This window comes from Petaurus breviceps, unplaced genomic scaffold, assembly GCF_028583685.1.
Source record: "Petaurus breviceps papuanus isolate PSGF00001 unplaced genomic scaffold, PetGlider_PUasm1.0 90825, whole genome shotgun sequence".
Classification (NCBI taxonomy): Eukaryota; Metazoa; Chordata; class Mammalia; order Diprotodontia; family Petauridae; genus Petaurus; species Petaurus breviceps.
In genome coordinates this window covers 5,985,849-6,002,921 of record NW_027187353.1, presented here as the reverse complement: position 1 = coordinate 6,002,921, position 17,073 = coordinate 5,985,849, and the positions used below count along the sequence as shown (strand labels likewise).

Genomic DNA, 17,073 nt, shown 5'->3' with positions numbered 1-17,073 from the left:
GGAGAGAGAGAGAGAGAGAGAGAGAGAGAGAGAGAGAGAGAGAAAGGAGAGAGACAGAGATAGAGAGACAGAGACAGATGGACAGAAACAGAGATAGATAGAGAAGTAGATGGGAGAGGAAGAGGGAGAGGGATAGAGAAAGAGGAGGAAAGAGGGACAAAGAGAGAGTCAGAGAGTGAGTGAGAGAGAAAGAGACAGAGTTGAGATAAAACAGAGACTAGATAGATAGTACATATTAGGAGGGAGAGCAGAGAGCTAAGACACCCACAAGTGCAGAAAGATGCCTGTGGAGGTGAGAATAATGATGATAATGATGACAATGAGGATAATGACTGGATCTATGATTACATTGCATAGGACATGCCCAAATGATGAAACTCCCTCCACCAAGGCAGATCACCACCTTCTTTGAAACTTTGAGCCTTACTTAAGGAAGAGAATAAACCTTTATGTAGCACCTACTAAATGACAGTCACTGTGCAGATATGGTCTTATTTTATCCTCACAACAACCCTGAGAAATAGATGCTGTTAATATTTCCATTACAATTGAGGAAGTGAGGCAAACAGATTAAATGATATGCCCAGGATCATCCCATTAATGTCTAAGGTTGGAGTTGAATTCAGGTCTTCCTAATTCCAGGCCTAGAGCTACACCCACTGTGTCCTCTAGCTGCCTTAGGGCCTTAGAGCACTGAGAAGTTAAGTGATGTGGTCATCATCACACAGTCAATATGTGTCAGAGGCAGGATTTGAATGTAGTACAGCTTTCTACCCTCTATACCCTGCTGACGCCCAGTAACAACAATCTGAATTTATGGAGCACTTTCAGGCTCACAAAGCCTACTTGACGTGCATCATGCCATTTGATTCACACAAGAACACTGAGAAGCAGGTGCTGTGAATTATTATACTTATTTTATGAATGAGGAATGGAGGCTCCCGAAGGTTAAAGGTCTTGCCTAGAGTTGAGCATCTGGTAAGTGTCAAAGCCCAGAATCTGAATCTAGGTCTTCCTGACTTGGAGTTACACTATGCCACAATGCTGAGACCAACCCTAAGTAATGGGGAGAGAGCTTACTGTCCATTGCTGGGCTGGGCTACGTGGGATGCTTGACTGACATGGAACAAGGCAGGCGGGATAGAAGTGAGAATGGAATTGAGGTGTGTGTCCCCTCCTAAGCATTGAAGCCTTGGACAGCCTTAAGACATGACATTCACCAATCAGAATATTTGCTGAATTCTTCTAGAAAGTCAGTGTATAGCCAATTCCATCTGATTCTTTCTCAGCCTGGTCTTTGAGGCAGTAAGGCTCAGGGAAAAGACCAATGGCTTCGGAGTCAGAAAAGAGGAATGGGAGTTCTAGCTTTGACTTAATGGCTGTGTGTGTGACATAGTTTCCCTATTTGTAAAATGGGGATATAATTGAATTATTTACTCCACATGGTTAGTTGTGTTGTGAGGAAATTGTTTTGGAGACCTGAAAGCTGCTGTAGAACTGTGAATTATTTTTTCTTAAGATTCCTTTTCTATTCTTTGACATCTAACCAATGTCACTTCTGAGGGCTAGACAATATTTACCCTGAGCTCTACCTGGTTCCTTGGACATACAGCTTCAAACCTGCCTAGAATTTTCTCATCTCACCTCTCTGACTCTTCATGACCCTTCTTCCCTACTTCAAAATTCAGTTGCAAACACAAGTTCCTCCAGGAAGACTTTCATAATTAACCCTTCACCCCTTCCAATCACTTCCTTGCTCTGTGTCCCTGAAATAGATATGGCCTCATGGCCTCTACATGCTTTGGGACCCTCAGGCTGCAAGGGCTGGAATGGTCCAGCCCTTATTTTTTCAGAAGAGTAAATGAGGGCTCAGAGAGAAGGATTCATTCGCTCAAGGTATTATGGCAACTGAAGGCAGAGCTAAAACTCACAGACAGGTCTCCTGATGCCTAGTCCCATTCTCTAAGCTATGTAAAGGGCTTGCCTCTTTGATCCTGTATGTTTGTTTGCCAAGTCAGAGCTTTTCGGTTGGTGCGGGTGGTAGTTGGGTATTGTTCTCCTAGGGTTTTACTGAATTTCTCAGGAGGAGGGCCTCAAAATTGTGGTGAGAGTTGTCCTTTTTATGACAGGAGAGAAAGAGACAGAGACACACACACACAAAGACAGAGGCAGAGACAGAAAGACAGAGACAGAGACACACACAGAGATACAGAGACAGAGAGAGGGAGAAAGGGAGAAAAAGAGAAAGAGAGAGAGAGAGAGAGAGAGAGAGAGAGAGAGAGAGAGAGAGAGAGAGAGAGAGAGAGAGAGAGAGAGAGAGAGAGAGAGATTGAGAATGCTCTGATGTTTCTTCTCACTCTAACTCCACATTCTGGTACTTGGAGACCTGGATTAGAAATCAGAATGCCTAGGGAAGCTGCCTTCTTTCTCTGGGACCCTCAGTTTCCTTTTCTATGGCATGGGCCTCCATCACAAAGATATCTCACCTGGTCCTAATGCTTTCCCTCCTTCAAAAAAGGATATCTCTGTGACTGAAGTATAATAAACTCACTAAACATGAGCCCAGAATGGACCCAAGTCTGGAAATAGAAAGAAATATATATGTCATTTCATGGGAAGGGCCTCCCACCAAGGGCTTTGCAAAGCAATGAATACATAATACCCATCATGAACTTAGTCCTCATAGTGACTGAACATCAGCTTAGGGTACCAGGGCTCTATGGGACCTCCTGGACCCCGAGAAAGTGAAAATGAATGAAAACTGAAATGATAGAGCACCAAGGAAGCTCAGAGGCCAATTGGGTTAACTCCTATGTGTGCTGGAATATCTTTAATAACATATGCAGCCCTCAATTGGATGTCCAGCTTCCTGTCGAAGAGCTCCATCTAGTTTCTGACATTCTAGGACTTGAGGACATGCTGGGTTTTCTGGGCTATGAGTTTTGTTTCCCAACTAGACTGAGGTGCCCAATGGTGGTGGCCCTGGGCCTTTAACACCTCTTCCCTAGCACCAAGTACCAGGCTGGACATACAACAGTCACTCAATGGAAGTGCATCAATTCAATTTTCACAGAGGAAACTTCAGAAATTCAGTGCCTTGAACCATTTCAGCCCTGGTGACATAGAAACACCATCACCAACCATTAGGAATTCCCTGTGTTACACCCTTTGGCCAACTCTTGGCACAAATGAGCACTTAACAAATGTATGTGTTAATAATGTGTTGCTGTTGAACAGAGACACTCAAAGAAGGCCACCCAGTGTTTGCCTTTCTTCATATCTCCAGTACTTAGCACAGTGCCTGCCATACAGTAAATGCTTAATAAATGCTTGTTGACTGACTAAATCATCACCCAGGAACAACAGGCCCACAGAGCTGGACCTGCTACAAAACTATTGCTTTCAGCTCTACTACTTTCTATTCTTTCAAAAGAAAGCTCTGCTACTTCTGTGTAACAGGTCAGCCAAAACATAAGCCCAGAAAGGGCTTTTTAATACTTTGATGCTGCCTCCAGGTAGGCTCAGAATGAGAGGGGCTGGTGCCCTCACTGGCAGCAGCTGCTGCCTTCCTGTCCCACAAGTCCTTAGCCCTGCTCTCTTGATTGTGATAAGACTATGAAAAAATGGGAAGTATAATAAACTCACTGGACATGAAGGGTAGGATTTCTAAGAAGTACCACAAAAGATCTGGTTTTGCATATGGCAGGGGTGATGCTTTTCCATTCAATGTCTACCACCCCAGCTCACATACACTCATAATCCTAAAATTTCCTTCCCCACCACAGTTGCTGATAGTGACCCCATAAAAATATTTTGTTTCAGTAGTACCTTGCCCAATTTCCCATTTGTTCTCTTGGTAGCCTCTTTTTCTTTCCATTCCACAGAAAGGAAAACTGAGGCCCAGAGAAGGGTTCTGAACATGAGAATATTCTGCTGGAATGGGAAGAAAAAAGAAAATCCTCCTCTCTATCTCTTACCCTACCAAAAAAAAAGACAACCATCCCTCTTTCCATTTACTTTCTCTCTCCTTTGCCCCTCTTCTCCCCTATAAAAGAAAGTTCCTTAGAGCTTTTCTGCAGAGCCTCTGGGGCAGAAGGGATACAGGTCTGATTTGGTGTTTCTCAAATGCACACATCAAAGGAAGTTCTATTGGCTGCCAGCCATTCTTCAGGGTCAGCTTTTTCTGGTCCTGGAAGTTCTCCTTCCCCACCCCCACCTTCATTACTGGGCCTCAAGGCTTCCCAGCAATAAGCTTTGGCCACCCAGCTCTCCCAGAGTCCATTCAAAGGCACTGAAATGGGATTGGGTCTTAGTGAACTTAAGGTCAAGGACTCTTAAGAGATCATTTGGGTTGACCCAGTCATTTGGCAGTAGAGGAAGTTCTTGAGCCTAAGACCCTGACCCAGCTCAGGGCTGTGAAGGTTCCAGGTAGACCCAGAGAGTGGGTCATAACTTTCCCAAAGTCACACAGAGAATGTGTCAGAGTCAGCTTCATCATCTTTTGACTTCAAGTCCAGTACTTCCCCTATACCTTGGCCATAACCTTCCCTTCTCATCAGTTACTTGGGCCTGTCACCCTGAAACCGTCAAGGGACCAAGTTTATTAAAAATTTCCTACCAGCTCTGACCTCCTGTCCCTGCTTGGTCATGGGAGAAAGGGAAGTTTGGAGGCCTGTCCCTCCCCCTATCAGTGAATGCCATCAGCACTAGGCGGCATTACTATCTGGTAGACTCCTGTTGCCTTAGCAACCTGCCAAAGATTCTGGTAAGAGGCACATGGGATAAAAAAGAGGGATTTGGTTCTCTCTGTCCCTGCTTCCCATTCCAGCACATGGACAGGCTGCCCAGGTGTTCTCAGAACGCCTTTATTCTCAGCTTCCCTCTCTCATTAGTCAGATCTTGTTGCTGGTTTGCTTTCCTCATGGAGCTTCTTAAACACCTGGAAATCTCCATTTTTCCCTGTTCCTTGGACTCACTCTTTGGACCAGAGACCCTAAAATGAGGCCTGAAGTCTAAGTGTGCATTGGCAAAGCAGTTTTGGGAAACCCTTCCTCTGGGGCTGACCTCAGATGTGGGAGAATTAGGTGGACATCTACATGTGAGCTAATAGGGTATAAAGAAAGTAAGTACCCCATGCCCCTCCTGTCCATCATTAGGACTTTGGTTTGCTACAATTTCCAGAAGGCCCCATTAAAATGAAACGATCTTGTTGGGAAGTCATAAGCCAGCACCAGCTTTCCTGGTCAAGCCCTCTTGGCTCCTGCCAAAATATACTACTGTCTAGCCTCTCTCTAGGTCCTGTGTTTTCCTATCTCCCTATCTCTGTACCCATTGCTTTCTGTCCCTGGAATGTTGGCATTCTCTCCTTCACCAGCTGAATTCTAACTCTGTCTCCTTCCCCTAATTGATTAAATTATTTATTTTTAGTTTTCAACATTCACTTCCATAAGTTTTAAATTTTCTCCAACCTCCCTCCCCAAGACAACTTGCAATCTCATATGGGATCTACACATACATTCCTACTAAACACATTTTCACATTAGTCATATTACATAGAAGAATGACAACCAATGGGAAAAATCCAACTCCATCTTTAAAGCCCCATTTTCAGCAGCCAGACCACATGACTTGATGTTCTCTGTTCATGACATTCCATCTCCTTCCTTCTACCATCTCTGGGATGCTCCCTTTCCTAGCTCAATTCATAAGTTCAGCCTCTGACATGAGGATATTTTGAATACTACCAACAGTCAGATTTCCCTCACAAACAATTACTTTATATACTATTTTTGCTTATGTGTGCACGCATTCTTGCATACACTGTCTCTTTCCTATTCTCAGGAGAATGTAAGCTCCTTGAGGGCAGGCACCATTTTCATTTCTGCTTTTGTTTCCCTGGACTGCCAGCACAAGTATAGTGCCTAAATAAATGCTTGGTAAATTCAGCTGAATCAGAACTCTCAACTCTCACATCATTTAGTAAGTCTTCTTTTTCCTCCTGGTCAACAATCATTTTCCCATTCAGATCTCACAGAGAATGTTGCTTTTTAATCATTGGTTATGTGGTACTGATTTTTTTTCCAGCCAGACTTGTGATTTCACAGGTGTAGGAAACTTTCAGTGAGTAACTTCCCCTACCAGGGTTGTTCAGCACCTTATAAACTTCAGACAGTTATTTAGGGCCCTCAAGGACTTGCCCAGGGTCACACAGCTGGTCTATGTCAGAGACAGGACCTGAAGCCAGGTCTTCCTATGGAGTCAGGAAGACATGAGCTCAAATCCACAGTCTCTTTTTGCTTCAGTTTCCTCATCAGAAAATGGGGGTAATAATAGAACCTACTTCTCAGGTTTGTGAAAATCAAATAATAATTGTAAAGCACTTATCACAGTGCCTGGCCCTTACTAAACACTATATAAATGTTGTTGTTGGTGACTTAGCCTCTCTGCCTTGTTGCCTCACAAGTATTAGTATATATAGAAGTTATATGCAAATATACGTCATTCCTCTATTCGACTATGAGCTCCATGAGGGAAGGGACCTTGTCTTATCTAATCCTTGTCTCTTCCTATGAGCCTGGTATGGTTCTCTGCACCAAGAAGACTCCTTTTCCAAGATTATTGGATTGAACAGAATCCAATTAGCTCACTGTCACCCTGGAGTACCACAGATTAGTGGGAAGAATAGTGGACAGGTCTCTGTGTGACTTCATCTTCCCTCTTTGGTGCTCAATTTCCCCATCTTTCAAGTCCAGACTGTGACTCAATGATTTCTGAAGTCCCTTATAGCTCTAGCAAGGAAACATGGCATAACATACTTAGCAAACCTTACAATACTGTATAAATGCCAGCTGTTGTAACAATTTTTAGAAGTTCTTGAGCCTAAGACCCAGGCTCAGCTCAGGACTGTGAATGATCCCAGGTGAATCCACGTGGTTACTGGTCATTCCTGAGAGCCTTGGTGCCTGGTAGGGAGGATGGAGGAAAATGGAGGGAAAGTATGGCTTCAAGATGAGAAAATTACCATATCAATTGACACCAATATAGCATCTTTTGGATTGTGAATTTGAGAAACACCAGATCAGATCTGTTTCCCTCCATGTTGCCCCAGAGACTCTGTAGAGGGCTCTCCCTTCTTTCTGCCCTTGCTGGGTTGTGTGGGGGCTATGTTCTTTTCCATTTCTTTCTTTCTTTTAGTGGCAGAGGGTAGGGGCAGCGACAGAGATGTTCCATATTTCCACCCACTCCATTGATACAGTCTGGTGCCCAGAACCCCAAGTGGGGAAGCAGAATAGAGGAAACCTCTTGCTTTCCAAAGCCTACTAATCTGGCCAGTCACTTGGAGACCATGACCAGATCATTACTTCTCAGCCTAGGCCCAAAGGCAATAGGTACAGAGACTTCATAGCCAGGATCTTTCAAAGGAACGGACTTGATAGAACCATAGAAGGAGGGAAACGCAAATGAAACTGATCTGTCTCCAACACATAGACTAATTGACTCAAGGGCCCTCTGGGGCCATGTGGTCCAACCCATACTTGAACAATAATTCCCCCTAAAAGATACATAACAAATGGTCATGTGGTCAATTCATTCCACCAATGGATAGCTCTAATGGTTAGACAATTTTCCCAATATCAAGTCCACATTTTCTTCTCTGGAACTTCTTCCCATTCTCCCACTGACAGTGACAGTGCAATCCTATTCTACTATGGCCAAACAGACCCAAATCCTTCCTCTCCAAGACATTCCTACAAAATACTTGAAAAGAGCTATTGTATTCCTCCCAAGTCTTTTCTTCTCAAGGCTAAACATCCTCAGGTCCTTCAACCAATCCTACTTGGGTGTATTTTCTAGTCTACTGACCATACTAATTATCCTCCTCTGGACACACTAGTTTGCCAATGTCCTTCTCACAATTTGGGGTCCAGAGCTGACTCCAATCCTCTAGTTGTGGTCCAACAAAGGCAGAGTGTAAGGGAAATCACTTCTTTAGTCTTGGTTTGGATTTTCTTAAGGCATCCTAAGATCACAATATCTTTTTTTGGGGGGAGTGTGGGGCCTGTCACACCATTGACTCATATTGCCCTTTCAATACCTTTCCTCTCCAACCCTTTTCTCACAGGTACTGTTCTATGGCCATGCCTTGCTTCCCCATCCCTCCTCACTAGAGGTCTTCAAACAAAGGGAGGAAGGAAGAAAGCATTTATTAAATGAATACCTACTATATGCCAGGTGTTATGCTAAGTGTTCCACAGATACCTCATTTTATCCTCAAGATGATCCTGGGAGGTGGGTGTTATTACCATCCCCATTTTACAGATGGGGAAAATGAGGAAGGCAGAGGTTAAGTGACTTGCCCAGGGTCACAGAACTAGTAAGTGTATGGGACTGGATTTAAAGCCAGGTCTTCCTGACTCAAGGTTCAGTGTTCTATTCATTGCTCCAACTAGCTACCTCCAAAGGGTGAATCAACACTTGTGAAGTATAATATAAAAGGATTCTTTCTTCAGAATGGACTGGATGCCTCTAAGGTCACTGAGAAATTCCTGATCTTGGTTCTGTGGGTCTGGAAGGGGAGAGAGAACCATCTGAGACATCCTGGGTCCTCTTCTTTCTCTACTGGCTGGGTAATCTCATCAGCTTCCATGGTTTTAATTTTCATCACTATGAAGATGCTTCTCAAATCTGCATATCCATCCTCCATCACTCACTTGAGGTTCCCACTGGACATCTACACCTCAATATTCCCTTGGGGATCTCAAACTCATCTTGTCTGGAACAGAATTCATTATCTTTCCCTCTCAAGCCACCATTCCTCCTAACTTCTCTATTTCTCATCCTCTGTGCCTAGATTTATAACCTAGAGAGCACCCATGACTCTTTACTCTTCCCCATTGTCACTTGAAAACCTCATTTCTCACCCACACTCACCCTACATATCCAATCTGTGGTCTAGTCTTGTTGCCTCTGTCTTTACAACATCTCTCATAAATGGTCCCTTCTCTTCTTTGATACTTCCACCAGTCTGGTACAGGCTCTCATCACCTTCACAACCTGTCCCCTTCCCATCTTTCTACTAACACTTTATTCTCTCCATATAGTCTACAATCTAGCAACACTGGCCTTTTTGATGTTCTTGTTCATATATCACATGGCACTCTTTGCCTTTGTACTGGCTATCCCCATGCCTAACATGCTCACCCTCCCCTTTTCTGTCTCCTGCCTTCTTTCAAGACTCAGCTTAAGTCACACCGTCTGTTGGAGGCCTTTCCAAACTCTCCCCCACTGTTAATGCCTTCCCTCTGAGACTGCCAACTACTACTCTGTGTACTACTCGTATATCACAATATACAAGTTGTTGTTGAGTTGTTTCAGTCATATCTGACTCTTCATGACCCCATTTAGGGTTTTCTTAGCAAAGAACTGGAGCAGTTTGCCATTTCCTTCTATAGTTCATTTTCCAGATGAGGAAAGCAAGGAAAACAGGGTTAAGTGACTTGCCCAGGGTCACACAGCTAGTAAGTGTCTGCAGCTGGATAACTCCAGGCCCATCATTCTTTCCACTGTGCCACTTGTGTTTACATAGTTGTTTTATGTCATTTCCATTAGAATATCAGCTCCTTGAGGGCAAGGACCATTAAAATTTTTTTTTTCTGTGTATCCCTATCACTTAACATAGTGCCCGGGACATAGTATGTGCTTAATAAATATTTTCCAGCCAACAGATCACATCCCCTTTATGTAACCAGTTGCTGAGTCTCGTCAATTCCACTTTCCCAACATCTCTTATCTTCTTCCTCTTCTCTCCACTCATACCCAAACCACTCCCAGTCAGATCATCATCACATTTCATCTGGTCTATTGCAATATCTCCTAAATGGTACCTCTGCATTCAGCCATTCTCCTTCAATCCAATCTTCACACAGTCACCAAATTGATATTCCTAAAACCCAGGTTAAAGGAGAAAGTCTTAGGGCCAAAGGCAAAGGTGCCCTGACTTGATTCCAAGGAGCCGAATCCCCAGGAAGCTGACAAGGGTATACCACAAAGTCTAATACCCACAGCTAGACCCTCCATTTCATCTTGAAGTTTTCATTTAAGCAGCCCATGCACTGGTGCCCATCTCTGCCTTTCTTCGAAAGTGATGGCTCTTTTCTTTTACTAGAGTCAGTCTGTGGGACTGACAGGCCTGGGAAGCTGCAGAAAGGACTGCCAGGACCCATCATTCTAGCTCAATTGATGTGTCCCCCAAATCCCTCTGGGACTCTGGTTACATGGAGTCTACATTTGCTTAAAACCCACCTGGCCCTGCAGAAATGTCACTCTGGGGGCAAATCCAGCTAACTACCAGGAACTAATAGCTGGGGAAGGGGGGAATCATGCATTTTGGGCTTCAATGCTACCCAAGGATGGGGGGTGGTACAGGGCCAAGGACAGATGCATTTCATTTCTACTGAGATGTTGGAAGTAGAAATTAAACCAGACTTCATTTCACTACACACACACACACACACACACACACACACACACATACACACACACAATCTCTTGACTCTCCCTGTTCTGCAAAGATATCCACATGCCCCTCTCCAGACAATCCTTTGCCCTTCAAGTCAGTTCTTCTGCCTTCCTCTTCCCTCCCCCTTCTTTATCCCTCCATATCTCTAGTCCCAGAAGCATTGGAGATGGGAGAGAGGGAGGGTTCAACCCACATATCATACCAAGATACAGTTCTTTCTGGGCAGTTTGCCCTGGGGCAGTTTTTACCAAGGGGATAATCAGCAAGGATGCCCTGCTTCACACTCCTAAGGTCTGTCCCAGTTGGCCATGTACTCATCAGTCTAAATAAGTCCCACAAAACTCCTCAGACTCCTGCCTGGAGGAGGGAAGGCATGGCTGAGGTTCTGGGAAGGGGTGAATTGACTCTTCTAGGGTCTTACATATCCTTAAAGTGGGATTTCCTTTGTACACAGAAGGGATACTTCTGAGCCCTATCAGTAGGGCATGGTCAGCCACAATGAGAGCTGAAAGGAACCTCATAGGTCATTTATTCCACCCCTCTCCCCTTTGACAAATGTGAAACTGAGACCCAGAGGGAAAGTCACTTGCCCAAAATCATATGGGTAATAAATGGTAGACCTGAGATTCCAACTCAGTTCCCTGATTCTAAACCTAATGCTCTTTCCTCTCCACCTTATAGGAGCTAAACTGTATTTCTGCTATTATCAATGGAGCACATTAAAACATAGACTTTTTTTTTTTTTTAGCAAGATACCTCCTGTGATCAATGGCACACATGTGTAAGACACTGACTAGGAATGAAGGTGAAGGTTAGGGGTAGGTAAGTCTGTGATTTTGGGGACATGGAATGGTCAGTCTTTGGCCAAGCAACAGTTTACTCTCTCTATGTTTGAATATAATCAACTCATTGGATGAATAAGGTTGTAACCTTGACCTCATCGGAGCTGGGTTGTAGCCACTGGCCAATGGGGTCCTGAAAGAGTTAACCCATCACCCCAATATGAATGCAAGATTGCTACCTTTGAGATCAGGCTAATGGGATATGGGTAAAATTTCCATGACCAGTTCTTTTAAGGTTCAGGATTCTCTGAAAAGATGAGACCACTTTTTTCTTCTTTTCTTCTTCCCACACTACCCCAGGAATGAAGGCTTTTTTTGAGAAGGGAGACTTGGTAGAAGATATTTATGCTAATTGTGGCTTAGAAGCTACCTCTGTCAAAATTTATAACAATAAAGAGTGCACACATTCTCTTTGTATTGAGTTAAACTGAAGAGCAAAAAGAAATTAAACAAAAAAATGTTGAGATGACTTTCCTGATGAGAACCCCTTCCCCCACCTTGGCCCATGCTCTCCCCCTCCCCCCCATCCTTACCTCTCTTAGCTCTTTGGCCACCTCCTTGAGCTCCTGCAGGATGCCCTCCAGCTGCCCGATGACCATTTTCATTCGCTTTCGGATTCGTTCTCTCTCGCCACCACCACTGCCGCCACCTCCACCACTAGGGTTGTCACTGGCCTGCCCGTGGTCCTGGGCACTCCGGATGTTCATGCTTCACCACGCTGCCACGGGCCTGTCCATGCTGCTCTCTCTGGGCCTCACACTGCCACTGCCTCCTTGGAGCCCCTCTCAGCCAGGGAGATCTCCACATCTTAACGGCACCCCCCCCCCCCCAGCTGCCCCAGCCCCAGCCCACACCCACCTGATCTCAGCCCAGGTCCCTGTCCCTCTGCTCTTTCTCCTGTTCCTCCCTTGGTCTGGGGACTGTTCACCTGATGGGGCAGAGACTCCCAGAGGGAGGGGAATAAGGGCAGGAGACTGAGCAGTAGGGGCAGAGTCCAGTGGAAAGGGGGGCAAAAGAAGGGGTTAAAAGTTTCAGCTTTGCAACCTCAGCTGAGAGCTAACTAGAACCAGGATCCTGGTGCTAGGGCTTGGGGGATAAGGGTGTCTCCTGTCTCTGGGAGGGATTCTGCTGTCCACTCGCTGAAGTGGTACTCCCCCTCCCTGGTTTGGATGGATGGCTGCCAGAGATGGGGCTGAGGAATGGTTCCTGGGGAATGGAAAGGAACAGGTCGCCCCCTGTGATGTCCTTGGGGCCTGTGATGTATGATGACAACCACAGCCCCCAAAACTCCTAGTCTGTCCTAGATTGGGAGTGGAAGACAGGAAGCACGGAATGTCAGGACAGAGGATTCCAGATGCAGCAGGGCCTACCCTTCATTCTCCACACTGTTCTTAACAAGTAGGGTTTTCTAGAGGAGGGCAGAAATTTGGGTTGCTCTGGAGTAAAAGAGGAGATCTCTTTGCACTGGGGCAAAAAATAGGCAGGAGTTCTGTGGGCTTCCTGAAACTCCTCCTTCCATCACCTGTCCCCTCTGCTGATTTGGCTTTGAAGGGGAGGGGAGAAAGATTGGGGAAAGGGTAAAGAACTCTAAAGCAAGGGGAGCAAGGACCGAATGCTTCAAAGGCTCAGAGGAAGAAGCTGGAGAGGGACACCCTACTGCACCCTCCACCTAGGCCTGGGGCCAAAGGAAGGTCCCCATCAATTTTCAAATAGGTTGCCCTTCTGTTCTTCTCCACCCTCCCTCCAAGATGAGCTTCCCCCTCGAAAATCCCTTTTCTAGTAGACTCTTTCCACCTTTTAGGCCCTCTTTCTTAGGGTGGGGGAGGAGATCCCAAAGAGGACAGCCCTAACTCAAGGCCTGTCCCAGCTCCCTCTCCCCCCGGGACTCACCAGCCAGGTCGGGGCGGCGCCAGAGCTGCCCTCAAAGTCAGGGCATGGGATGGGCCCCGGGCCCACTTCTGGCCACTGGCTGGAGGATTGGGGGAGGGGGACGGGAGAGGGAGGTCGAAGCTCCCTAGTTAGGATGGGTGTTCAAAGAGAGAGGAGCGGCCCGGACGAGTCCCCGAGTTTCTCTAAGCAGTGGACAACATCTGGTGCAACTGGAAGGGGGGAAGGGACGAAGAATTCCGTTCTCCAAGAAAGGAGAGAAAAAAACAAAAATATCCCAGCTTTCAGATCCGGTCTAGGGCTGGGAAAGAGTCTCCCGTCCCCTGCCTTTCAAGGCCCGGGAAAAACAAATCCCTTCAACGATCATCCCCTGCCCCAAACTGGAGCACTGGGTCCGAACATAGACTCAGGCGCTGGCAGCAGAGAGAGAAGAAGCGCGGGGCAAGCCGCGGGGCTGCTGGTGCCCGCAGGGAGTCAGCGGGAGCGCGGACCGCGGCGCGGGGCCGGGGCGCGAGGCCACAGGTGACCCGGACATTTCCGGCAGGGAACGGCAGGGGCGGCGGGGCCGGCGGGAAGCCCAGCAAGCGGCAGGCCCGTCCCGGGCGGAGGAGAGCCAAAGTCAGGAGGGAGAGAGCCTCTGGTGCCGCACGGGATCCGGAATCCAACGAGAGGAGTGGGCAGCCATCGGGATCAAGCGAGGCCAGCTCCGGAAGCTTGCTCTGGGACCGTCGGCCGGTAGCCTGGGTGGGCGATCGGGGGCGCTCCTTGCGCCGTGGTGGGGCGGGGGCGCTGGGGGTCGTCGCTGTGTCCCATCCCCCTTCGGATCCGGCTGCACCGCGCCACACAGCTCCTTGGCACCCGGGGGGCGCCGGTTCCGTGTCCTCTTCCTCCCGGGGGCCGTCCGCGTCCTCTTCCTCCCGCCGGGCTCAGCGGGCTGCGGGGCGCGGGTGGGGGCGGGGAGGGGGTGGGAGCAAGCCTGGACCCGGGCGGGGGTGGGGGTGGGGGTGCACCCCTGCGCGCGCCCACAAAGCACACACACAAATACACACTCAGCACACACACACACAGAGCATACACAGCGCGCACACACACTCACTCAACACATACACAGATCACAAACACGCGCGCACCCGAACACGCGCGCGCGGACACACACACACGCACACACACACACAGCGCCCTGCGCTGCGCGGCTCCGGGGGGCCCCGAGGGGAGCCCAGCGGAGGAGGGAGCCCCGGTGGGGCTCCGTAGGCTCCCCTTGGGGTTTTAACTCCTCAACACCCTTAGGCTGTCAGCAGAGCCGAGCTGGGCAGCTCTGGATGCCTGGGTTTCCAGCCCATCCGCAAGGGAAGCCAGCCATGGGGCTGCGGGAACGGGAACTCGCTCCTCCTTCCACAGGAACGGCGTGCAGTGCCTTTCCAAATCCAGAGAAGGAAAAGAGGAGGAGGAGGATGGGGAGAGCAGAATGGGTCCTCTCCAGGCACCTCAGGGCCTCTTGGTCCGCTATCTTCCCTGTCCCCTGATTCTGGGGGGACGGGCGCGGAACCGCGGGGCCAGGGAGCCGGCTTGGCAGGCGGGCGGGCGGCTCTGCCTCCTGCTAGACTGGCGGCGCTGGGCGATGGCTCAGCTAAAGGCAGCCCAGCCTCTCTGCACTGTCAGAGAAGGGGGCCGGGCCGAGCGGAGCGGGGAGCCTTTAAAGCAATACACACTGCTTCTGACCCCCGCTTTCCTCCCCACCAGGCGGGCGGCGAGTTCGAGCAAGGGAGGATTCTTGGCCTTTGTAGACAATCCGATAAAATGATCGGAGAAGTATTTTTAATGAATTCTAATGGGCTCATCTGTCTTCCCTCTTGCAGGTAACTGTCTGAATTTTAACTGGGGCCTTTTGGAGACAGTGCCCAAAGCAAGGAATCGTCAATGGTGGAATTTTAGATATGGTAGTAAAGTGGCAGGGGGTTTTGCATAAGCGGGCGGCCCACAATCACACCAACTTGGGAGCCACATCCAGATGTCACAATACTTGACAGCTAGGAGAACTTGCTACAGTAGGAATTGGTCACCACATCAAGAGGTGTGGGGATATAGACTATAACTTTCTGAAGTACTGTATTTTATTTCCTTTAATGTATGGAGAGCCACGTTGGCCTGCTGGATAGAGAGCTGGCCATGGTGCTAGGAAGGCCTGGGCTATATAGTCATCCCTGCTCCTCCCTAAGAACCAGGAGTTCTTACTGTGTGAGAGACAGACAGACCCTTCTGGAAGTCTGGTGAAGTCAATGGACCCCTTCTCAGAATAATGTTTTTAAATGCACAAGATGAACAACAGGATTAGGAGGGAACCCATTAGAGTACAAAGCAGTTGTTAAAATATTTAAAACACAAGGTCACTGTACTTTAGCTTCTAGTTAAGGAATCTTGTAGATTAAGACTCAAAATTGACAAAAAGGACGAACCTCCATTAGCAAAAGGAATTTCCTTATCTGTGAATTCCCTATCTCAATGAAGTCCCAGGTCAAATCCCTAGTTTATTTTATTTATCAAATTATTTGTGTGTATTTAATTTACACAAAATGAGGGGTATGTCTATAGTGTCCTGGAAGCTCCATTAAGGCAGCACAGCCCAGTGCCCTGTACACGATAGGCATTTCACCAATTTAGACTATTTATTTTTTATTGTGTGTGTGTGTATGTGTGTGTGTGTATGTGTGTGTGTGTGTGTGTGTGTGTGTGTGTGTATCCCCAGCCTCTAGCACAGTACCTGCCACATAGAAAGGCACAAAATAAACACTTGTTGAAGAAAAAAAGGGCAAGTCAGACCAAGGGGGAATGGCTCTCATTTAATAAAAAATTTGTCCTCAGTGATCCAGTCTAGCTTCAGAAACTCCTCATCAGAAGATGCAGGAGGACAAACAAATCCCATGTCCTGCATCCTCAGAACCCTTTCCTGGTGTGTTCTGATAAATCTCTGTTTCATTTCCATGGATCAGCTTGTATGTTACCTCTTCTCTGAGGCCTCCCTCGATCACTCCTGTTGTTAATACATTCTTCTACTTCAGTTTACCTCATATTATATATACTAATTTATATATTAAGAACCTCTGCTTAGACCATCTTTAAGATTCCTTCAAACTTAAAACCTCATGATCTTGTGATTTGCTTGCTCTAAATGCAGTGATTTTTTTTTCCACTGAGATGCACTGTTTTTATTCTCCCATGGAAGCTCTTATTCAGGAAAACTGACCTCCAGTTCAATGTCTTTTCTCCCCATTAATACAAAGCATTGGAGTCTTCCCTTAATGGGCACATTCTCTATTTGCCCATGGGCTGGCAAAGCACTGGAATTGTTCCTTAATTTACTCTTCCTGGCACTTGGGTTGGCCTATTCAAGGTACCCAAGGCTGTTAGCTGTCAGGATGATGGAGGGGACCTTACAGTCTGTAAGATGATAGATTTAGAGCTAGCTGGGACATTTGAGGTCATTTCACCCAACCCCTTCATTTTAAAGATGAACAAATTCACGCCTGTGGAGGTTAGGTGGCTTGCACAAGGTCATGCTGGTAGTGTGACATCAGAGGTGGAATTTGAACCCAGGGTCTTCAGTTCCCCAACCATTGCTCCTTCCACTACTAATCCCCAGTCCCAAGCCAGGGAAGGACTTTGTGTTTACTGGTTCTTAAGGCCTCCATATCTCCAGGCTGTACTCCTATCTATTGTCTCTCATTTCTGTTAGGGAGAATTAGATGATGATCTGGCTTCCATAAAGTCTGGATATGATGAGTAGACGTTCAGTCCTTTCATGATCCCATTTGAGGTTTCCTTGGCAAA

The 17,073-nt window shown here is 47.1% G+C and overlaps 1 protein-coding gene across 1 annotated transcript in view; it reads right to left on the bottom strand.

The window, feature by feature from the left end:
- The window catches only part of INSYN1 (inhibitory synaptic factor 1), a 56,280-nt gene extending 44,106 nt beyond the window's left edge, over positions 1–12,174 (bottom strand). Inside the window, exon 1 of the mRNA XM_069071520.1 lies at positions 11,895–12,174. Coding sequence (XP_068927621.1) covers positions 11,895–12,068 — 174 coding nt within the window. The 5' untranslated portion in view covers positions 12,069–12,174. The remainder of the gene's footprint in view (positions 1–11,894) is intronic.
- Positions 12,175–17,073: the final 4,899 nt, after the last annotated feature.